Source organism: Cydia splendana, chromosome 26 (assembly GCF_910591565.1).
Source record: "Cydia splendana chromosome 26, ilCydSple1.2, whole genome shotgun sequence".
NCBI lineage: Eukaryota > Metazoa > Arthropoda > Insecta > Lepidoptera > Tortricidae > Cydia > Cydia splendana.
In genome coordinates this window covers 523,417-547,213 of record NC_085985.1, presented here as the reverse complement: position 1 = coordinate 547,213, position 23,797 = coordinate 523,417, and the positions used below count along the sequence as shown (strand labels likewise).

Genomic DNA, 23,797 nt, shown 5'->3' with positions numbered 1-23,797 from the left:
AAATACGTTGTAATTCTACGGTTCCATCGAGGTGGATGGTGATCGAGAAGTTGCTGTGGTTGGCCACAAAGCGGCTGAATGCTTGGCTGGGTAGAGCTGATTTATAAATCAAGTGTGTAGATATTTTAAAATTAGGTTTTAGTCCATGAATTCAGCTACTCTCCACCAGAAAGTCACCAGTTATAAAGTTATAAAAGTGTTATAAAATTCAACATGTGTCAACAAGCCTATTACTGTATTTATATCGTACTGTAATGAGAATGAACTGACCCATCTGTCTAGCGGCGTGCGAGTCGCAGGCGCCGGCGGCGGCCGCCTCCAGCTCCGCCACCTGCGCCGTGAGCCTCTCCACACGCTCTGCGCTGTCCTGTAACGTGTCTGTATATATCGTACTGTAATGAGAATGAACTGACCCATCTGTCTAGCGGCGTGCGAGTCGCAGGCGCCGGCGGCGGCCGCCTCCAGCTCCGCCACCTGCGCCGTCAGCCTCACCGCACGCTCTGCGCTGTCCTGTAACGTGTCTGTCTATATTGTACTGTAATGAGAATGAACTGACCCATCTGTCTAGCGGCGTGCGAGTCGCAGGCGCCGGCGGCGGCCGCCTCCAGCTCCGCCACCTGCGCCGTGAGCCTCTCCACACGCTCTGCGCTGTCCTGTAACGTGTCTGTCTATATCGTACTGTAATGAGAATGAACTGACCCATCTGTCTAGCGGCGTGCGAGTCGCAGGCGCCGGCGGCGGCCGCCTCCAGCTCCGCCACCTGCGCCGTCAGCCTCACCGCACGCTCTGCGCTGTCCTGTAACGTGTCTGTCTATATTGTACTGTAATGAGAATGAACTGACCCATCTGTCTAGCGGCGTGCGAGTCGCAGGCGCCGGCGGCGGCCGCCTCCAGCTCCGCCACCTGCGCCGTGAGCCTCTCCACACGCTCTGCGCTGTCCTGTAACGTGTCTGTATATATCGTACTGTAATGAGAATGAACTGACCCATCTGTCTAGCGGCGTGCGAGTCGCAGGCGCCGGCGGCGGCCGCCTCCAGCTCCGCCACCTGCGCCGTGAGCCTCTCCACACGCTCTGCGCTGTCCTGTAACGTGTCTGTCTATATCGTACTGTAATGAGAATGAACTGACCCATCTGTCTAGCGGCGTGCGAGTCGCAGGCGCCGGCGGCGGCCGCCTCCAGCTCCGCCACCTGCGCCGTGAGCCTCTCCACACGCTCTGCGCTGTCCTGTAACGTGTCTGTATATATCGTACTGTAATGAGAATGAACTGACCCATCTGTCTAGCGGCGTGCGAGTCGCAGGCGCCGGCGGCGGCCGCCTCCAGCTCCGCCACCTGCGCCGTGAGCCTCTCCACACGCTTGCGCTGTCCTGTAACGTGTCTGTCTATATCGTACTGTAATGAGAATGAACTGACCCATCTGTCTAGCGGCGTGCGAGTCGCAGGCGCCGGCGGCGGCCGCCTCCAGCTCCGCCACCTGCGCCGTGAGCCTCTCCACACGCTCTGCGCTGTCCTGTAACGTGTCTGTCTATATCGTACTGTAATGAGAATGAACTGACCCATCTGTCTAGCGGCGTGCGAGTCGCAGGCGCCGGCGGCGGCCGCCTCCTGCTCCGCCACCTGCGCCGTGAGCCTCTCCACACGCTCTGCGCTGTCCTGTAACGTGTCTGTCTATATCGTACTGTAATGAGAATGAACTGACCCATCTGTCTAGCGGCGTGCGAGTCGCAGGCGCCGGCGGCGGCCGCCTCCAGCTCCGCCACCTGCGCCGTGAGCCTCTCCACACGCTCTGCGCTGTCCTGTAACGTGTCTGTCTATATCGTACTGTAATGAGAATGAACTGACCCATCTGTCTAGCGGCGTGCGAGTCGCAGGCGCCGGCGGCGGCCGCCTCCAGCTCCGCCACCTGCGCCGTGAGCCTCTCCACACGCTCTGCGCTGTCCTGTAACGTGTCTGTCTATATCGTACTGTAATGAGAATGAACTGACCCATCTGTCTAGCGGCGTGCGAGTCGCAGGCGCCGGCGGCGGCCGCCTCCAGCTCCGCCACCTGCGCCGTGAGCCTCTCCACACGCTCTGCGCTGTCCTGTAACGTGTATGTCTATATCGTACTGTAATGAGAATGAACTGACCCATCTGTCTAGCGGCGTGCGAGTCGCAGGCGCCGGCGGCGGCCGCCTCCAGCTCCGCCACCTGCGCCGTGAGCCTCTCCACACGCTCTGCGCTGTCCTGTAACGTGTCTGTCTATATCGTACTGTAATGAGAATGAACTGACCCATCTGTCTAGCGGCGTGCGAGTCGCAGGCGCCGGCGGCGGCCGCCTCCAGCTCCGCCACCTGCGCCGTGAGCCTCTCCACACGCTCTGCGCTGTCCTGTAACGTGTCTGTATATATCGTACTGTAATGAGAATGAACTGACCCATCTGTCTAGCGGCGTGCGAGTCGCAGGCGCCGGCGGCGGCCGCCTCCAGCTCCGCCACCTGCGCCGTGAGCCTCTCCACACGCTCTGCGCTGTCCTGTAACGTGTCTGTATATATCGTACTGTAATGAGAATGAACTGACCCATCTGTCTAGCGGCGTGCGAGTCGCAGGCGCCGGCGGCGGCCGCCTCCAGCTCCGCCACCTGCGCCGCGAGCTTCTCCGCACGCTCTGCGCTGTCCTGTAACGTCAATGTTTTAGAACCTATGAGAATTAATAGCATTTCTAATTTAAACGGACTTACTTCAGCTCTCATTGGAGGGTGGATGTTTATTTTGTACTATTAGTATAGGCTATAGACGTGCGCGCCGCGGCGGCGCGCCGCCGCCATAAGGAGTCAGCGCGCCACCGCCGCCGCCGGTAGTTTAAAATTCGCGCCGAGACAAAGCCCGCATCAAGAGTACAAATTTAAAATCAATTGACATAAAGCGCGTGCGACGTGCCCAGCTTTAGCGTTCCGACTGTTCCGTTTTTTTTAAATTCATTGCTTGATTTATTTTAACCCTCAAATCGATAACGTCCACTATAATGGACATCCCAAGAAAAAAATTCTGCACCAAATATTAAAGCATAGCGTTACTTTCCTCTGGTAACGTAGTTACACTACCAGGAAACTACTACTACTACTAATACTACTTGAATGATATGTTAATTTTAAGTATGCTCATATAAGAAAATATTGGGAACCAGTGTGAACATAATCTTTTTGTCAAAGTCCTACAGAACGCAGAACTTGCAAGGAAGCATCCGACAGACTGACATTTTACCCATATTTCATTTTTTTTATATGACAGTATTAAGCAGCGTTAAAATAAAACGTGTAATAGGTTACTAACTGGTCTGTTTATTACGTGGCAATATGATTTACATAAAAATGTTTTTTGTTTATGGGTAAAACAAGTGTAAAAAGTGTAATGTCCAGTATTTTGCCCGTTGTAATCGACAACATGCACGGCACTTTTGCTAAGTCCAATATGTTAGACGTTGCCTAGTATGCGAAGAGTAAAATTATTAAATTTTCTGGTAGTTTTTGATGTTAGGTGTTTCAAAACATTTTAAAAAGTCCTTTTTGCCGTATTACGTAATGAACCAAATAGATAAAAAAAATATTTTTATGGAGGTTTCCCTGTGGATGTGGTGTGTGTGTGTGTGTGTTTGTTTCCTGTTTGTGTGTGGATTTGTTTTCATCAAGAGACAGACCCGATTTCTCTTAAGAAATGTGTTAGTAAACTTTTGATAAAAGTGCATGCATTATTGTAAAAACCATTGCTTAGATGTTACTGCTACCTAGGATAACCCGCTGTTTGATTTAATGTTAAATAAATGACGTCAATGTCTGGTAAAATTTTACCACCTACGAGCTATAAAGTTATTCCAAAAATATAAAAATAATAGGTTTTACTTCAATTCATTACATAAGTTGACATTATCAGTAAGTGTATGTCTAATTAAAAAATGCAATTATTCTATATTTATTAAAAAAAAACATGAATTGGACTAAAAAAACCTTATGCACATAAAGTAGGTAGTCTATACTCGGCAACGTCCAAAATACTGGACGTCTTTTCATTACGCGGCGTATCTTTTTATTTACACCGATCCTGGCAACGTCCAACATACTGACATATGTTTTTTTCATGATATTTCTACAAAAAACCAAAAAAACGATGTAACACAGTTTTTTTGAGATTTTTCCCGTGTGGATTTAAGAGTAAATTTTGGTTTCTCATTATACGTATATTGAAAAGTTGAAAATCCCACGCTGCCGGCGTTACGCCGCCGCCGTGGATTTTTTCGTGGCGCGCCGCCGCCCGATTTTTTTCGACCGGCGCGCACGTCTAATAGGCTATACAAATAGTATAGGCGGTACTGTATGGCCTGTCCGATTTCTAAGATCAAGTTCGCCATACATTTACTATGGCCTACACCTACATGATATTAGCAAAACGGATAAACTATAACTAGCTACCCAAGTACCCGCCCCGGCTTCGCACGGGTTACACAAGACCTTAACAAATTATACACCTAAACCTTCCTCAATAATCACTCTATTGATAGGGGAAAACCGCGTAAAAATCCGTTCAGTAGTTTTTGAGCTTATCGCGAACATATATACACACAAACTGCCAGCGGCGGGGGACTTTGTTTTATAAGGTGTAATGATTATTGATTACGCTACCCAAAGGTTGTCTAGAAACAATTCGCTATTTAGCGTTAAGACCGTCTGTCATGTCTTTATTTATATTATTTTCTTATGAGAGGTGCGCAATAAAAAAAGACTATTCTATCTATCTGTCTATGTATCTCAGTATATGCTTTATATTGCGTACAATTAGGGCCACCCCACATCTGGCGTCTTTCGAGCGTCGGCGTCGGTCAGCGCTATGGAAAATGACGTCGCTGCGCAGTTGCGTCGACGTCGCGTCGACGTCGCGTCGACGTTGGGCCATAGAGTTGTAGACGCCGACGAGACGCCGACGCTCGAAAGACGCTAGATGTGGGGTGGCCCTTACCTGCAATAGTATGTTACCTACTCTTCAAACGCCGCAAAAATATGTGACTCGCTCTTATGGCTCTACAAATAAGATCACATCGATCCCAGAGAAAAACTCCCGGCATCGCAACTGAACCAGCTATCGTTTATTGGCCAGTTTACAACGGACATCCGCTACGTAAAAGGGGAGGACAACGTTGTAGCCGAGGCAATGTCGGATCGAGGCCGTCTCGTTGGAAGAAGATTACGAGGCCCTCGCTAAAGCACAACTAGAGGACCAAGAGCTTGCCGACCTACGCCAAGGTAACTCCAGCCTTCAGCTCTCACGCATCGCTGTACCTGGCACAGACGTCTACATCCTTTGCGACGTCTCCACTGGTAAACCTCGCCTTTATCTGACCCCTTCGTTTCGTCGTGCGGTGTTTGACAAGTTGCACAACTTGAGTCACCCCGGCGTTTATTATTGCAGGTGACTGTACCTTGTAGGCGTCCATCTCCATGCGAAGCTTGCTCTGCGTCCACTTGAGCCTCCCCTCCAGTTCCTTCACCTCCTCTCGAACCTTCGCCAGCTCGCGTTCGCTGTTCGCCAGCTCGTGGCACTGCAAACCGGAGGAATAAATTAGGAAACTAACAATGTGCAAATTATTTATTAATTTAAACTTTATTGCACAGAACATAAAAATAATGTACAAATGGCGGGCTTAATGCCTAATGGCATTCTCTACCAGTCAATCATCGGGCGAAACAGAGACATATGTAAAATTGGTGCAAGGAGAACAGAGGAATTTATATTTTTTATTTAATATTTGTAGGGTAAGCTATTTTTCATGGTTGACAACATGAGTTATAAGAGCAGATGGTAAAATTTAGAGCAACTCCTTGGATTTACTTTTCAGCTGAATACTCAGCTTTTTTTTTTCTCTTATATAACATCTGCAATCAGTCGCAAGACTATAATCAGATTGGATCAGGGAAATATATATGACGTTTCCAGAATGATAGGGCCATTGCCCTACCCTCCATTAAATATCCAGCACATCAGCTCTTTTAAGTCGCCTGACATAGTCCGGTTTAAGTAATGGGATGGTCAGTGGATTTGGATGCATGATCAGGCGATCCTTGTAGATATCATTATAGCGTTTTGCCTCTTCAAGGACAGTCGGCATTTCTAGGTATTCGTGGATTTCACGTGGAGTGAACCAAGGTGCAGCGCACAAAACCCTTAAAATATTATTTTGGGCTCTTTGAAGGCAGAGGATGTTTGATTTGCTAGCAGAAGACCATATCTGGATCCCATATGTCCAGATTGGTTTGATATACTCAGCTTAAAACTAAAACCATGAGGGTGAGGATGACTCACTCCTGTGTAGCCATAAATTACGCCCGGAGTATTTCGATATCAAAACGATTGTGTAGCCGTTTATGTTTATAAAAACTCGGTTTGGTGGTAACTACTGGGAATTTTTTTTTCCCCAGTACCAGTGGTAAAAGGTGAGAAAAGTTGTCATATAGAAACAAATTCCCATTAGTTACCACTGGTAACTAGAGGGAACAACCCGCCAGCACTGGTGAAGACTGTCGAGGATAGGTACGACAAAGAAGAAGATACTACAATACCTTGTCATCATACATCTGGCAGACACGTAGTTTATCCTCCCTGGCGGCCTTCAGCTTCCCGGCCGCCAGCTCGGCCTCCGCGGTGGCCGCGCGCTCCTTCACCGCCCCCTGCTCCGCCAGCTTGCGGGCCTCGATGGCGGCTCGCTCCACGCTCGCGTAGCGCATCACGGCTGCGTCCTTTTCGCGCTCTGCATGCTCTACGCGCTTTGACATCTGAAAACAAGAAATTGAAAATGAGTCTGTGACAATGAAACTTGTAACAGTTTTGAATGATACATGGTTAGTTTCACTAAACTTATATCGACCGGGATATGGACCGTGATCACCTTGAAACTTGTAGCTTTCATTTCTGTTACTATCGTGCAAACTACATACATGTGTAGAAAGTAGAGAGGCAATAGAGAGTACTCTCTCCAGGCGGGTGTTATGCCTGGGGACCGAAGTCCACTGAGAGTTGGTCGGAAGTTATATATATAGCAACTGACGTTATAACTCCGTAAGCGCGATGTAGGTCTCATACTAATTGCGTTCTAGCTCCCTAACGCCATCTGTTAGATTATTATGGCGCGACGTTGGCAGTGACAGCTAGAGGAGACACCACACATGGAACAACCACCTTATTACTTAAAAACTTTACAAGCCTCTCTTACAAATACATAAGTCAAAATGACAGATTAAGACAAACCATTAATAGTTAATTGAGGTGTGCAGAGTGTGTATGAATATCGCCATAAGTCTTTCGTCAATAAATACGTATGTTTGATACCGCTATTATCACACACTTTGGATTTCTTTCAAAAGTCCTCTACCACAGTCTATAAAACATACTATCATTCGACGAAGCCATCTACACAGGGCAATCGTGCGGGGTGCGAGGAGTGGGCTGCGTGCACCCAAGCTGCATACATCGCCATTGTTAGTAGCTTAGTACTAATTACAGGGCTGGCGTGTCATATCAGCGCTGGTTGTCTGTGACAACCCTACTGTGTTCTTGTGCGGTGTCGGCATTTACGCAAACATCAAAGGCGTCAGTCCACTTTTACCACTGCGCCTCTACTCTTCAAGTATTTTAACAAACCCAAACTTGTTGCATTGTTTTATTACATAGTTCCTATGGTCACTTCAGATCAGCATGATGTCAAATATGTTGATTCAAATATTTCAAGTTATAAAAAAATGGTTTCCATGAAGATACCTAATTAACATAGTCGGTGCTCAGCAGGGGGACCCGCTGGGACCCCGTATCTTCAGCCTGGCTATTCAAAAAGTCATATCTAGATCTCGATCCCCTTTGAACGTGTGGTACCTCGACGACGGCACGCTGGGGGGTAGGCCGGAGGAGGTCGAACAGGACCTGCTTGCGCTCCTTCCACTTTTTCGGGAGCTGGGGCTCAAAGTGAACTCTAGTAAATGTGAGTTTTTTCCTTGCAGTGCCAACTCACAACCTTCCTTCTCTTTGTTTTGTGCCCTACTCCCTGGCCTCAAGGAGTTATCTACCCAGAATTTTAACCTTTTGGGTTCCCCGATGTTCCCCGCAGCTATACCTGAAGCCTTCAAGGTGAGAGAGCAGCTTCTTAGGTCCGCTGGCGAGAGCTGAAAAAGCTCTCGGCTCATGTGGCACTTACTTTGTTAAGGTCCTGTTTTGCCGTTCCCAAGGTGATGTACTTTCTGCGTACTGTACCTGCCTGGCTGCACCCCGGCCACATGGACTCGTTCGACCTGGTGGTGAAGGAATGTGCTGAGGGTGTGCTGAATGTCTCTCTGAATTCGAACCAGTGGGACTTGGCTTCGTTGCCTATACGGAGTGGCGGTATTGGCATACGGCGCGTGCGGGATGTGTGCCTTCCGGCTTTCCTGGCGTCGGCGGCGGGGGCCGTGGACCTTGTCACTAAGATTTTATGGTTAGATGGTGGCAAGGCAGAAATACCTTTCGCTTCCGATGCGTTGTCGGCCTGGGAGGCTCTCAACCCGGGTGCGTCAGTACCTGAACAGCCGTTCCGTCAGCGCTTGTGGGACGAGGTCGGGATTAAGCGTCTGTTTGACTGTCTTTTAGGCAAAGCTTCTGGTGCGGATAGAGCCAGACTGAACGCGGCTTTGGCGCCAGAATCTGGGGCTTGGTTGCACGCCCTTCCCTCCCCGAACTTAGGCACCCTGCTCGACAATGACTCGTTGCGGGTGGCCGTTGCTCTTTGTCTGGGCTGCGATGTTTGTCAACCACATCTATGCATCTGCGGGTCCATGGTGGAGAGCAACGGGCACCACGCTTTGAGCTGTTGCCGATGCGCGGGGAGGTTTCCACGCCACCACGCGTTGAACGACATTGTTCGAAGGGCGCTGGTGTCAGCCAACGTCCCGTGTGTGCTGGAGCCGCCGGGCCTTAGTCGGTCAGATGGCAAAAGGCCGGACGGTTTGACTCTGGTGCCGTGGGAGAAAGGAAAGTGCCTTTTGTGGGACGCCACCTGCGTCAGCACATTTGCCGCCACGCACCTTGGCCGCACTGTGCGGTCGGCAGGTGCAGCCGCTGAGCAGGCGGCGTTGTGACACGGCACTTTGCATGTATGATTCAGTTTAACGTGTTTAGGATTGTCTCGAATATAGTATAGTTTTGTTTTATGGCAAGGAAGCCATTGATGTAGCAACAAAACAAATGACAACCATTTGGCCAATTAGAAACTAATTAAATCTGATGGTGTTGCTACTTTAAATTAAATCCTAAATTGATGGAATAGTATTTATTAAATATTTAAATCAAAACTTAATTTTTAAATACAAAAAAGGTGGAAATATGTTTAGATAATTAAATATGATTTATTTCTATATGTTGGACTTACATACAAAAATTATTCCAAGAATTTCATTAGTTACTGTTATTTTGATTGTGTTATCCCAGGGACAGTTAGGTTGAGATCATTTCCTGGTTGGCTTTTGCCCTGGATGGGCATCTTTTAATTTAGAAAGTGAAGCTAAATACATCATGCTCTGGTAGCATCGATCCGAGTCTTGGTTAGGCAGCAGCCGCTGCATCCATGAGCTAGGAAGCTCATGCAGAAGTTATTTTGCCACAGACATCTGCTGGCGAAACAATGTGGTGGGATGGAATAGTTACAGCTGTGAGATGAATCCACTCTAGGAATTTCCAGCTGCTGACTGGGTGTTATGTTGTGTTATGTTATGTCACGCTACTGTTATGTTGCTGTTATTTCGGAGTATGGAAGTCCGTCCATACCCATCAAACTTCATGTGCGTATGGTGAGCTGTTCGCCATGAGAATTTCGCTTTTCTGCTGGGTGGAGGAGACGACACCTTCAAGCTGAGGCCTTAGGCTTTCTGTGGTGCTCCGCGGTGCAATATTGTTATGAGGTTGGTGTACGCTTTCCTTCCATCCTAGAAGCTTTTTCCAAATTTAAAGTTAGAAAATTTATTAAATCGTATGTGATGGCAAATGATAAATTAGGTACTGATAACCGATTATGTGGTTTGCTCGAACGCAGCCCTACGGCAGGTGTCAATGGTGACACCAGGACTGGCGCGGCCCGGACGGTCAGACGAGGATCGCTCGCCATTACTGCGTCGGAGTGTGATTTACTTGAAGCTACGCCTGTTTTCCGTGTTTTATGTATTAAATCCTTTATTTAATGATATATGGTGTTTTCTCTCTTAATAGTTCAGAAGCGAGATGCGTAATTTACGTCCACAATATATTATAAAAGGCAAAAAGCCAGTAGTTTACTCGCTTATTGTTGCTAACCAAATGAACGCCGGTTCAAGTGATTTTACTATTATATTCGCACCATTCATCATTGAATAATATAAACAAATCTTTGGTGAAGCCTTATTAAGGCATATTTGATGAAGAAAATTATTGTTGACGGTGTACATCACCGTGGTTCATGGCGTCATGCCACTCTTGTCCAATACGAGAAGTTAGTTGGAATACGACATTTGGTAAGCTATATCGTGTCGTTTCAATTGTTGGAACGATGTTCAAGCCACGTAAGTTATAATTTAATGTTCTATGGGTAAGCAATCCAAGAACTAAGTGCCATAGTGTCAAGTCTTGAATATCATTATACAATCAAGGAAAATCTGTGAAAGGTTGTCTTTTCCACTTAGTGTAGAATAGTATTGCACACATGCAAACAATTTACAGCCTAAAATATTAGCTATTATGGCATATAACCATGTATACAACAATGGTCATAATTATTTACTCTTAAAATATGCAAAAAAAGGCAATACTCCAAATTACTATTATGATTATGAATGCCAGCTAGACTACTGCAATGACATTATAGACACACTGTAATATTTATTCTGGACCCAAATTTCATAAAAATCATACTACGATGACAATGTTGCACATTCAGCGCAGAAAGTTCTATCAAGGTGTTATTAAATTGATTATGAAATTTATCAGTCATAGTGGTTTGGCTTATGGTGTATGAGTTTGTTTAAACGCCTAGTCTATGATTGATGTTGGAAAATATTGGCATTAGCAATAAAAACAATTGGATTAAGTATTTTACATGTTACCGATATAAAAGATTGGTTATTTAACATTGAGTAATTCTTTAAGTTACTAATATATCAAAACATTCTAAGATTAAAAGCAATATAGTTTGAGATTACTTATGTGGTGTATGATTATTATTACACTTTGAATATTATTGTTTTGAATGTAATAGAGAACCTGAGCTATTATGCCTATTTATGCAAGATCGACCAAGTTGCTGTCATTGAATGGCATAGTTTTATAAGGCTATGTTGAAATAATCCCTTTGAGAATGTTGTTTGTGTGTGAGTGTGAGTGTAGCATGATCACATTATGGGAAAGTTGGTAATAATTGTCATTTCAGATAAAGTTGTTGCTTCATTTATATTTTCACAGAATAAATGTGTTTTATGCAGGAGGTATTGTTTACCAGAACAAGCTTTATGTCTGCATACTCACAGAAGCCTTGCGCTTGCAGAATGATTGCACACAAATGAGTAAGTAATACTGTCCCGTGTAAAAGGTTTTGGCGGTATAAGAAATATAATCAGCGATACAAAATTGAATGAGGTAAGGCCAAATTATACTGTTGTGTTATGTGAGCGACATTCACATATAATTTGTAGTTATAGCATGGTTAAAATAATAAAAATAATAACAAGTGAGTGATCAGATATATAATTGACTTACACAAATTATACTCAAAAGCGGCTATTGAGGCATGTTCCTAACATATTCAAATTGTCATGCACCTACACTAAATAATTAATAAGTGTTAATATGTTTCTACTAAAATAGAACAGGTCAGCATAGCCACTAAAGGCCAGTGATGTCCAAATGGAAAGGATGAAGTGACATGTGCCGTTAATAAGGAGCTGTGCCTATTCTTAATGTTGACTGTACTATAACAGGCAGTCAGTTCAGTGAATTAATAAATAAAAAATAAAAAAAGGGACAATTGATATGGTGATGACTGATGATACCTACTTGTAAAAGAGTTTATTTAAATTATTTACTATTCATATTATGTTGCTGATTGAAAATTGTGTCATTTTAAGAGACCTACTATTTTAGTCTTGGTTAGTCATGAAAACATAGTCAAAACTACTTGAATTGAATTGAGGCAATAATCTTATATGTAATTGACAAATAATAATGTGGAATAAGATGTGACAGAAACAGATCACATGTTTTTGTTGTTTGTTAAATGTTGTATGTTGTGTGTTGTTAGAATGTTCAAATGTCTTTTCAAATGGCTACTGCAGCTGCTTGATGCGAGTCCTCACCGAACTGGATGGTATAAGGAATTCTTGGCAGTGAAAGAAATCTGCGGTGAGAGATGACTGCAGGTAGTATGTTAAAAGTTGCCAAGTTGGACGCTGCATGTACCACTATGAGAGAAGTTAAGTATTCTCAATACAAGTTCTTTGTTTCAACAAGTTGAAGTATTTGGTTTTCCATGCAAGAAAATCATACTACTACATCCCATTTTATTGAAAATCTGACAAGGTCATAGAATAATGGTAATAATATAATGGCACTGTGTGTTATAAAAGATAAAATATAATAAATTATTGCTGTATTGTCATGAAGGTGGTAAACCTGGTATATCGTTATGGGAAGAAGTAACATTGAAAGATGGCTTACTAAAGCTCATACAGTATTGGTATACCTACACCTTAAGCTAATAAATTGTCCACATGTTTTATTCACATTACTTATTCTAACAAAACCCTTTTTATGTGTGGGATAGTGTCAATACTTCATAAAGAATCTCGATAGAGTATGCGACATGTCTTGTGTGGGAATCTTGATGTAATTGAAGCCAAGATTATTATTTTATTACCCGCCTGTGCAATGTTCCACTGCCGGGCATCATAGGTCTTCCACGGGAGACATTAAATCTATTCTGATCAAATATTATGTTGATGAATTATTAGAAAATATTGAGTGAGCCAAGGATAGTTGAACCATAATTTCAAAAGTTGAATCCAAATATGTTATGTTATGACAGAGTTATTGCCCTGAGTTATGGTTGCAGAATGTACTGGCAAAGGTCTGCCTTCCTGAGCGGCGGTGCGAGTCTGTGCGCCTGCATGACGGTGCGGGTCTGCCTGCCTGAGCGGCGGTGCGATTCTGCGCGCCGACCGATGGGGCGAGTCTGTGCAATTATATGGTGGTGCGAGTCTGCGCACCTGAGCGGCGGTGCGAGACTGCGCACCTGAGCGGCGGTGCGTGACTGAGGCAGCCTGTGTGATAGCGGGACTAAGTCCAATCTATATAGTGTCCGACCGAAACATGTTTTTTTGCCGAAACCGAAACCGAAACCGAATGTTCGGCTTTGGCTCTAGTTTCGGCCGAAACCGAAACCGAAACCGAAACTTTTGTAGACTTGTTAAAATCGTTGAAAAAATGTCATAAAACCGCTTTTACACACATATTATGGGGCTGTCAACACCCAATGTCCTTGAAATTGATGTTACTTAAGCAGTTTTTTAAGAAAACGACTAGAGTTAGACCAAGATAATTCTGCAACGATTTTGATAACACATGCAGTGCAAGTGTTACTTTAAACGTCAAAACTTCTATGAAATTATGACGTATAAATAACATTTGCACTAGTAGCACTGCGTATGCTATCAAAATCATTGCAGAATTTTCTTGGTCTAACTCTATTCATTCACCAGTCAAGCTAACATGTAGGTACATGGTGAACCAAAAAACCAACCAAAAACGCGAGCGCAGCGAGCGCAAAATTTTTTGTTAACAATATCGAAAGGCCGGGTACCGATCTACACCTGGGCCTAAAAGTCCGAAGTGCCCCAGTGAGGCGAACTTTCATGCGAAGTCAAAGCCGTGCTTCAGGCTTAAGTAGTTAAGCACAGACTCCAACCAATGTCCATTGTATTAAAAAGCGAGACCGCAGGCCGAGCATGGCGCAGCGAGGCCAAAGGCTAAGCTGAAGTAGAGGACATATGGAACACAAACCAATGGTAAATTGAGGTAAAAAGTGAGGCTAAGGTCGAGCATTCGTATGAAAAACTGTACTATGGACACTTTTAAGGGTTTTTTCTTCGTTTTAATCAATAGTCAGCTGTTCAGCTTCGCAAAATATTCACTATTGAGAAAATCAACTTTGCGGCCCTAGTTGAGCGTAGCCTTTAGCCTCGCTTAAAATTGCCCTTAGAGGTAGATAGAAAAATGACTAAATAAGAGCGAAAAAGACATCGATCGACTCAGGCCGAGCTGATACTCGGCCAACGGCTACGTGCGACAGTGCTATCTCATTCACTCCGATACAATTAGACAGTGTGCGCGTTATAGGTATTGACAGCCTCTTAAGACTGCGTCGCGGTCCAGTGGCGCTCTCATTAGTGGAATTGTTTTTTATAATAAACCAATTAATTTCTGTACCTATACATGAATCAGTATATGTAGATATGTATTAATATTGTTGTCCTACTTATTCCCCAACTTTTGGTCTTTGTCCGAAGTACCATTTCGTAAGTTTCGGCCCGGCCGAAAGGTTCGGCCGTTTTTTGGCCGAAACCGAAACTACAGCCGAAACATGAATTTTTGGCCGAAACTGGCCGAAACCGAAACCGAACCTTCGGTCGGACACTAAATCTATATGCTTAAAGAGCCCGTGTAACGTATCAGCTTAAAGAGCCTATGATACAAATGCTTAGAGAGCCCATTATACAAATAAGCTTAAAGAGCCCGTGTAATGTATCAGCTTAAAGAGCCTATGATACAAATGCTTAGAGAGCCCATTATACAAGTAAGCTTAAAGAGCCCGTGTAACGTATCAGCTTAAAGAGCCTATGATACAAATGCTTAGAGAGCCCATTATACAAGTAAGCTTAAAGAGCCCCTGTTACGAGACGTATCAGCTTAAAGAGCCTATGATACAAATGCTTAGAGAGCCCATTATACAAGTAAGCTTAAAGAGCCCCTGTTACGAGACGCATCAGCTTAAAGAGCCTATGATGCAAATGCTTTAAGAGCCCATATTACAATTCTGCTTAAAGAGCCCATATTACAATTCTGCTTAATTAAAGAGCCCATATTACGAATCTGCTTAAAGAGCCCATGTTAGAAATCTGCTTGAAGAGCCCATGTAACGAATATCCAAAAGGAGCCATAAAACGTATCAGCTTAAAGAGCTTATGATACAACTGCTTAGAGAGCCCATTATACCAGTAAGCTTAAAGAGCCCCTGTTACAAGACGCATCAGCTTAAAGAGCCTATGATGCAAATGCTTAAAGAGCCCATAAAACGTATCAGCTTAAAGAGCTTATGGTACAAATGCTTAAAGAGCCCATATTACGAATCTGCTTAAAGAGCCCATGTCACAAAAAAATGCTTAAAGAGCCCATAAAACGTATCAGCTTAAAGAGCTTATGGTACAAATGCTTAAAGAGCCCATATTACGAATCTGCTTAAAGAGCCCATGTCACAAAAAAATGCTTAAAGAGCCCATAAAACGTATCAGCTTAAAGAGCTTATGGTACAGATGCTTAAAGAGCCCATATTACGAATCTGCTTAAAGAGCCCATATTACAAATCTGCTTAAAGAGCCCATAAAACGTATCAGCTTAAAGAGCTTATGGTACAAACGCTTAAAGAGCCCATATTACGAATCTGCTTAAAGAGCCCATGTTACAAATCTGCATAAAGAGCCCATGTTACGAATATGCTTAAAGAGCCCATAAAACGTATCAGCTTAAAGAGCTTATGATACAAATGCTTAAATAGCTCATATTACAAATCTGCTTAAAGAGCCCATAAAACGTATCAGCTTAAAGAGCTTATGGTACAAATGCTTAAAGAGCCCATATTACGAATCTGCTTAAAGAGCCCATGTTACAAATCTGCTTAAAGAGCCCATGTTACGAATATGCTTAAAGAGCCCATAAAACGTATCAGCTTAAAGAGCTTATGATACAAATGCTTAAAGAGCTCATATTACAAATCTGCTTAAAGAGCCCATTTTACAAAATCGGTTTAAGAGTCCATATGACAAGTGTGCTTGAGGGCCCATGATACTAATTTGTTTAAAAAGCCCATGTTATAAATTTTCTTAAAGATGTCATGTTACAAATCTGTTAAAGAGCTCTATAATACCAATTAGCTTAAAAAAAAAAACAATGAACTAAATTGCTTACTTATAGAGAGCCCATGATTTAAAGCTACTCAAAAGGCTGAACAAATAAATAAAAGTCCAGTTGAGGTGTGTGTGCTAAGAGCTGACAGTTTATCTACGACATCTGCGTGATGTTTTCCTTCAGTAACTGTTATTCACTTTGAGAGGTGACAGTTTATTACAAGATGTTTGCTTTAAGAGCTGACAGTTGTCTACAATAAAGACTCTACATGATGTTTGCTTTAAGAGCTAATATGTGTCTACATGATGTTTTCCTTTAGAAGTCTATATTTGATTCAAGAGCTGGCAGTTGCCTACAAGATGATTGCTTTATGAGCTGACAGTTGTCTACAAGATGGTTGCCTTAAGAATTTATATTTAGCTACATGATGCTTTCGTTCAGGAATTGATACTTGCTTAGAGAGCTGAGTATTGAGTACATCATGTTTCATTTAAGAACTGATATGTGTATGTGTATGTCATAGATGAGAATTGCTTTAAAGGTCACTATTGACTACATGATAATTCTTTAATTCTCCTAAAATAAAATAAAAAGAGGTAGTACACGGTTAGATATAATATAAGCCGACGACTGCTCATTGTTTGAGAGTTGATTATCGAATTTACAATACCGTGATAACTTCATAAAAACTACAATACTTACTACAGTGCTTAAAGAGCCTTACTTTAAGAAATAGGAAACTTTGATGTGACCTAAAGGGGTCTCAACATCAGAATATGGCTTGGCACTGTAACAGATGCAAATTGGCTTGTGTTTTGTTTGATATGTGTAGCACAGTCATCGCGGTCAACGGAGTCGCTGAGTACCAGTAGGCTACGTCACGATTCCCTTTAACCGACTTGGGAGGTGCGCGAAGACGGAAGTGCTGTGGCGCCGCTTGCTGACCTTCGTGGGCGAAGGTTTTTTTCATCAGGAGGCCGAACTGATAACCGATTATGTGGTTTGCTCGAACGCAGCCCTACGGCAGGTGTCAATGGTGACACCAGGACTGGCGCGGCCCGGACGGTCAGACGAGGATCGCTCGCCATTACTGCGTCGGAGTGTGATTTACTTGAAGCTACGCCTGTTTTCCGTGTTTTATGTATTAAATCCTTTATTTAATGATATATGGTGTTTTCTCTCTTAATAGTACTAACAAATTTAGATAGGTCTGCTTGTAAATCATTGTAGAACCATTATTGGCACGACCCTGCTCTATCGTCTGACATTATAGAATAAGGTGCTTAATGCTAGCTTAATAAATGATTTACTTGTAGAGCAACTTCCTCAGTGTGAGAATAGAAATAAATTATGTGTCACAAAACTAACATTTCATTTTGACATCCTTTAGAAACCCCTGAATAGTTGATGGAAATAAGTGTAAGCACCTGCTTGAGTTTTTGGTTAAGATTTAGATTGGTTAATTTAGTAACCTTAAATTGTCCGTGAGTTTCCCCTGGGCAAAGCCCCTGCCGGGCGAGGAACACACCGTGACAGCGTCCCTAAAAAGGGACAAGTACTCGGGGCTAACGAACTACTTGTTCGTCCCCTTGGCTGTGGAGACATCTGGGTGTTGGTGCGCGGGGGCGAAAACTTTTCTCGGGGAGCTGGGGCGTCGCCTGCAGCAGAGGGGTCTCGACCCCCGCTCCGGATCGTTCCTAGCGCAGAGGTTGTCCATCGCGGTTCAACGCGGTAACGCAGCAAGTGTGATGGGCACCTTTGCGCCGGGGGCGATGCGGGGTGGGTTATTTGATTAGTTTTTATAAGTAAGTTTGGGTTTAGTTGTAATTTATAGTTTTAGAGTTTACTGATAGTTTATTTCTTAGTTCTTAAATGAAATTCACATTAATGTAATTCTCGCTTATTAATTAAATGTAAAGTGTAATATAATATAAATAAATATATGTTGGATTAACATAGTAACAAAGTTCCAATATAATTTGCTCAACAAATAACAAACACAACTCACCAAATCCATTTTAGTCTCCAACTCTCTAAAAGTCTGGTCTCTCTCCGTGAGCTTGTCCGCCTGCTGCTTCACCGTCTCCCTCAGTGCCGTGTTCTCTTTCCTCTGCTCCGCCAACACTCGTTCCAATGACTCTATCTGTAGCCGTAACACATCTCCCTTTACATCCTCCTCTAAATTCGTATTTATCATCTCAGTCTCATTAGAAATCTCCGCTTTGGTGTTCTCTATCCCATTCGTAATCTTCTCATCATGTTGTTCATCTTCAAATATATCATTCATTACTTTCCCGTTTGGCATTGGTTTAACAGTTTTCATATACGGTATATGGCCAGCTCTGTGTGTGTATGCATTCTTCAAACTGCCGCTTACAGATGAGAAGATCCCGTGGACATTCTTAACGATACTGCCAAGGTCTTGCGACAGTAGTTCTTTAGGTAACCGTGTGTATCGTACATCTAGATTTGTATTAGCGTTTGGGTCTGGGATTGCCTGTGTAGCGGTAACTTTATTCTTCTGGCTTGTGAATTGGGACAATACTGCATCCTTATCTACACTTTGGTCCATTTTAATGTCCACTGATATGTTTTCTGCGCTCCGACTGTATGGTGACTTGTTTATTGTTACATTTGTTTCTATTGTGTCATTCAAACTTACTGTTGATGTCGCTAAGTTCTTATTTGTGTCAAGATTTTGATTGTTTAAAGAATCATTAGAAGCGCCGTTTGTATTGTTATCCATGGTAATTTGAGCATCTAAATTATCCTCGTTATGTGACGTTACTGATTTGTGAGCTGTTAGCTTTTCTGAGTTATTTAAATTATCATGCTGGCTGGCTGAGAGCTCTTCAAAGTTGGAGACGTTGTCAGACGTATTAGCACCAGGAGAGCTAGCGCCAGAGGACGAAATAGGAGACGACACTCCGGTGTCAGTGACATCCACCACCACTTTTGTCTCGCCTTTTTCGTCATTATTTTTTAGCTCCCTGGCTGATACAGCTGACTCAAAAGAAGTCACATCCCCTGTCAATCCTGAGGAGTTAGCCTCCAGTCCAGAATCAGTCGCCAGATCGCGTTCAGAACCATCTCCTTTAGTGGTTTCGTCGACGTCGACATCCGCAATATGGGCCGGGTCCTGCTGGACCCCCGCGTCTCCGGAGGACATTGCTATGGCATCTAATTAATTGAACCGTCGAACTCGTAATTTTAAAAGTATAGGATAGTACGCGTAAGCCATTTAAGCTAAGATTTAGACTAACTTTTTGTGAACGAAAATAAACATCTTAGTTTGACAATTTGACATTTTCTTTCAGAGGTATTTTAGTAGATAAGATACTCGATTACACGATGATAAAAATCAAAACATATTTGCGTTTATTTCTCACTTATAAATCTCTTTTAACATAATTATTTTGTACGTAATTGACTAAAAAAATATAAATATGATGTTCAGTTTTGACTATATTTGTTAATTTTGTCATTTTTGGATAGTTTTTGGGTTATACTTAAAAATGCTATATAAAATACCTATTTCTAAAGGTCAGTACCCAAGTATGTAGAATAATTTAGTTTATCTAATAATATTATCTATTTCCTTTCAGTATAAAATCTTTCAATAGTTTACTGCATTTATAAAAAATTATGAAAACTACAAAATTGACAATAACTTTCGTTTGAATTACAATTTCAATATTTAATTAAATGTACGCATGTGTGATTGATGCTTTATGGGCCCCACATACGGGCGGACCCAAGTAGAAATACAAACTTCCGGTGTGAGAGTTGCCATTTTTGAGAAAAAACGTTTCGTATCTTTAGGAATAATCATTACAAATCATAATTTAGGAACTTTTAGATTAATATCAAGCTAAAATAAGAAAAATTATACATTGTAGTTTTACATATAATTTTATTCTAATTGGTTTTTATTCATATTCATCTTATTAGAAACAGCTTGTTTGTTGTGAATCCTTTTTTTTTTATTTTACATGGCAACAGAACCGAAAACGTCTTGTCATTCCGATTTCATCATTTCAAAAGGAAATGGGAAACCCTGAAAAACTAGGTCGTGAGTATTGATTTTTACCTAATATCAGACAAACGTACGCGTTGCGCGGCTTTTGGCTTTGTGCAAACCGATTTATTGTGTTCGTGTTCGCGTCGAGGCGGAGTCGTCCAAAATGCCCGTAAGTATAACCGTTGGCTATCATGTGATTTCCGGAAATCATGTCACGATGATTTCATAACTCGTTTCCTTTCATTTGCAAAAACCACATGGGGGATAAAATTGCACGTTTTTTTTTGCAGATTCTCAAGTCTCTTTCAAATAGTATTAGTAATAATAGTAATTATAGCTTTTCTGGGAATGAGTCATAACGTATTTCGCGTTTCAGGGTCACTTACAAACCGCCTACGTTTGCGACATAGTAACTGCGCACTGGCGATTGATTCGGTTTAGAACGTAGCAGGAGCCCGTGCGGGGCGGACGTGTCGAGTGTTGACGTATTATCTGTTGGCAGGATGGGGAGTCAGCTCAGTCAGGGGCGACGGTCGAGAATGTCCGCGTGGTGGTGCGGGTGCGGCCCATGGATGAGCGGGAGAAGCTGGAGGGCGCGCCGTGCTGCGTGTCCGTGGACGCCGTGCACGGCACGGTGGCCGTGACGCGCTCCAACGCCGTGCCGCCCGAGCCGCCGAGAGTCTACGCCTATGATGCCGTGTTCGACTGGACCACCAGCCAGGTACGTGCTAGGACTGCGCCTTAGGATCTAAGAACCGTCTAGATTATTCTAGACTTTATTAGAATCAGTCTAATTGGAAATGGTTAAATTTCTAACTTAATTTTAATAGGATTAAAACATAAACCTGGCGATCTTAGTTTAAGTCTTATATGAATTTGCATTGTCTTACAAATCTTATTTATTTCCTATTAGATTTTCAATCATAATGTGAATCTGATGACAAAGCATTAGTACATATTAGGAATTTACAGAATATCTATTATTAACACCTTTAGGTTATTTTAAACAAGTATTATATCTAACAATGCGGTTCTTTGTAGTATGATATGTTATCAGAGGTTGTAGACCGAGTACATGCTTACTGATAGTATATCACACATTTGACACAGTTCTGCCAATTACATCGTTTAACTAGTGATCCATCCGTGATACAGAGGGCCTATCACAAATAGCAAACTTTGCAAATTTCGGGCATCTTTTTCTTTTACTCCAATTTAGGCGCAATTAGAGTGACAGAGATACTTGTTCGAAATTTACGAACAGTAAAGAAATAAGATATATTGGTGGTCAGTTAAGGTTCATCCACACACCGCAGTTACTTTTTGTAGGATGTCTCCAAGTGTTACTGCAACATTAGGTAATTAACTATTTGTAGCCACCAATGTTACCTAAAGTTACCATGTTACTACCTTTATTGTACAAAAACACAATAAAAGTAACTTATAATAGGTACAATTAAGAAAAGTTAAGGACAAAGGCTAACTTATCCCTTTGAGGGATCTCTTCCAGTTAACATGTTCGCTGCCAGCAACTCGCTAGGCGTGTTCTTTGTTCGTAGGCGCTTTTCTCTACATATGATTTTTCCCGTGTTAGATTGCGCTGGCACTGAATGTGTTCGCCTTTGCATTTCAATTACTAAAATTCCTAGTGTTTTTTTGTGTCATGTTGCACAGTGTTGGTTCACAAAAGTGAACTACTGTGTGGATGCACCTTTAGTTCATGCTCCAGATACCTCTTTCACTTTCATTCGGCCGATTGTTACATCAACTTGTGAATGTTTTCACTTTCTAATAAGAATCTACTACACTAAGGCCGCTTGTAGACGTCCGTTATTTTCGCCGGACAATTGTCCGGGTTCGGCAACGATGTCTTGTTTTCTTAGGTGTAGCTGTCGGTAGCAACACACAAAACTGGACGTAGTCGCATAACACAGTCCGGTTTCCGGCGAAAATAACGGACGTCTACAAGCGGCCTAAGGAGTGCCTGTCTAATATTTCTTTATGAGTGCCACATCGTGACACATATTCTTATTCTTACTATGTTTATATTGATTGTTTAATGTGTTTACAAATAAAAATATTTCTATTCTATTTTATTCAATTACTAAGTTGTATAAAACATTTATTTATTTTATTTATATATGTATTAGTTTATGTACACATATTATATGGGAGATATAAAGAAGAAATACTTATTCGCATAAACACTAACTACCTATACTAATTATACAAGTATAATACAATAAAATGTACATAAATAAAAAAAATGTATGTATGTAATGTATAGTGGTATGTACTTAATTATTTTTTATATTTAAACAAAAACTAATTGATACAATACTAACACACCTAGTGGCTTCCTGATACTTATTTTAGGGATGAAACGAGTCAAGTTTACAATAAACTTTCAAAAGTCAATTATTGGGCTAATTAATTAATTATACGTACTTTCGATACATGTCACACAATAACTGTATAACTAGAATTACTATGCACTACATGTTTATTTCATTTGTCTTCTCTATGTATCCTTAGGTCTACTTTCTAAGTATTCTTTTAGGTATTTTAGGAACACTATACAATGACTTGAAGTCATGGATTGCTAGATATTCTAGCTCTTTATTTCTTCTGAAATAAAGATCCAGTACATCTAGATTAGCTCCAAAGCCGGCATCAGTCGGAGACGGGGACCTGTACATCCGCAGAGTTGGAGACTGGCATCCCCTGTCCATCATTTGGCTTGACTGCTGCTGACCATGCATCAGTCTTGTCGAATGGTGGGTGGGTGGTGCCTCAAACTACGGGCATCTACTTCAAAAAATGAATATTTTTGTTATTAATTGAGTCGCTTAACTTCAAACTTGGGTTAATCCATCTGTCAGATTACGCGATTTTGGTATTAAGAAAAGGTAACAGGGTAGATATTTGCTGAGAGGGTCCAATGGATTCACCAGAGTTTGAAACTAAGCGACAGAATTAGCTGTAGCAAAGTAAGTTAGTAAAATGACAGTTAATTTTCAGATTGCCTACCCAACCATCCTGTTTTTGCACTAAATAACAGATTGGTTAAAGTTTCTGTTTGACCCAAAATTGTTGGCTGGTGGAGAATCCCTTAAGGCATTAAGTTCGCCATGTCTACAATTTTATATAATGCAATATCTTACAGTCATTTTAGTATTTTCTAGGATATAAAAACAAAGTTTTTCTTTAAGTATTTTAAGTAATATTTGTCATTTTATTTCAGCTTCTTATTACTAACTACTTTAATTTGGAGGGAAATCTTTTGAAGAAGCGATTATTTCATAAATTTGATACGATAACAGTGTTTTTTAAATTTAAAACTTAAAAATGAAGATTTTCCTCAATCCATAGTTATGTAAAGCAAAGTATTATCCTTGTCAGGTAATCTTGCATCGTGAGGTTTTTATTGTGTTAGTTAATTTACACGCTATGTTGACATTGTTGACTGCACACAAGGTTGTCAGTTGAACAACATGCACTAGTTATTACCAATACAGAATAATTTGTATTTTTAAACACTTATTGTCTTGCTGTTTTTTTTTACAAACTTAGAAAAGTGGGTGTTTAGAA

At 42.1% G+C, this 23,797-nt stretch overlaps 2 protein-coding genes across 2 annotated transcripts in view; one reads left to right on the top strand and one right to left on the bottom strand.

Annotated features, from left to right (window-relative positions):
- LOC134803603 (coiled-coil domain-containing protein 186) overlaps nucleotides 1-19,501 on the bottom strand; it is a 36,959-nt gene extending 17,458 nt beyond the window's left edge. Inside the window, exons 1-5 of the mRNA XM_063776405.1 lie at nucleotides 18,194-19,501; nucleotides 6,585-6,797; nucleotides 5,447-5,566; nucleotides 2,598-2,654; nucleotides 1,557-1,608 (exon numbers count right to left, since the gene is read on the bottom strand). Of these exons, the coding sequence (XP_063632475.1) occupies nucleotides 1,557-1,608; nucleotides 2,598-2,654; nucleotides 5,447-5,566; nucleotides 6,585-6,797; nucleotides 18,194-19,354 (1,603 nt within the window). The 5' untranslated portion in view covers nucleotides 19,355-19,501. The remainder of the gene's footprint in view (nucleotides 1-1,556; nucleotides 1,609-2,597; nucleotides 2,655-5,446; nucleotides 5,567-6,584; nucleotides 6,798-18,193) is intronic.
- A 703-nt stretch (nucleotides 19,502-20,204) lies between these two features.
- Nucleotides 20,205-23,797, top strand: part of LOC134803435 (kinesin-like protein KIF3A) — a 49,597-nt gene continuing 46,004 nt past the window's right edge. Inside the window, exons 1-2 of the mRNA XM_063776254.1 lie at nucleotides 20,205-20,379; nucleotides 20,722-20,927. Of these exons, the coding sequence (XP_063632324.1) occupies nucleotides 20,370-20,379; nucleotides 20,722-20,927 (216 nt within the window). The 5' untranslated portion in view covers nucleotides 20,205-20,369. The remainder of the gene's footprint in view (nucleotides 20,380-20,721; nucleotides 20,928-23,797) is intronic.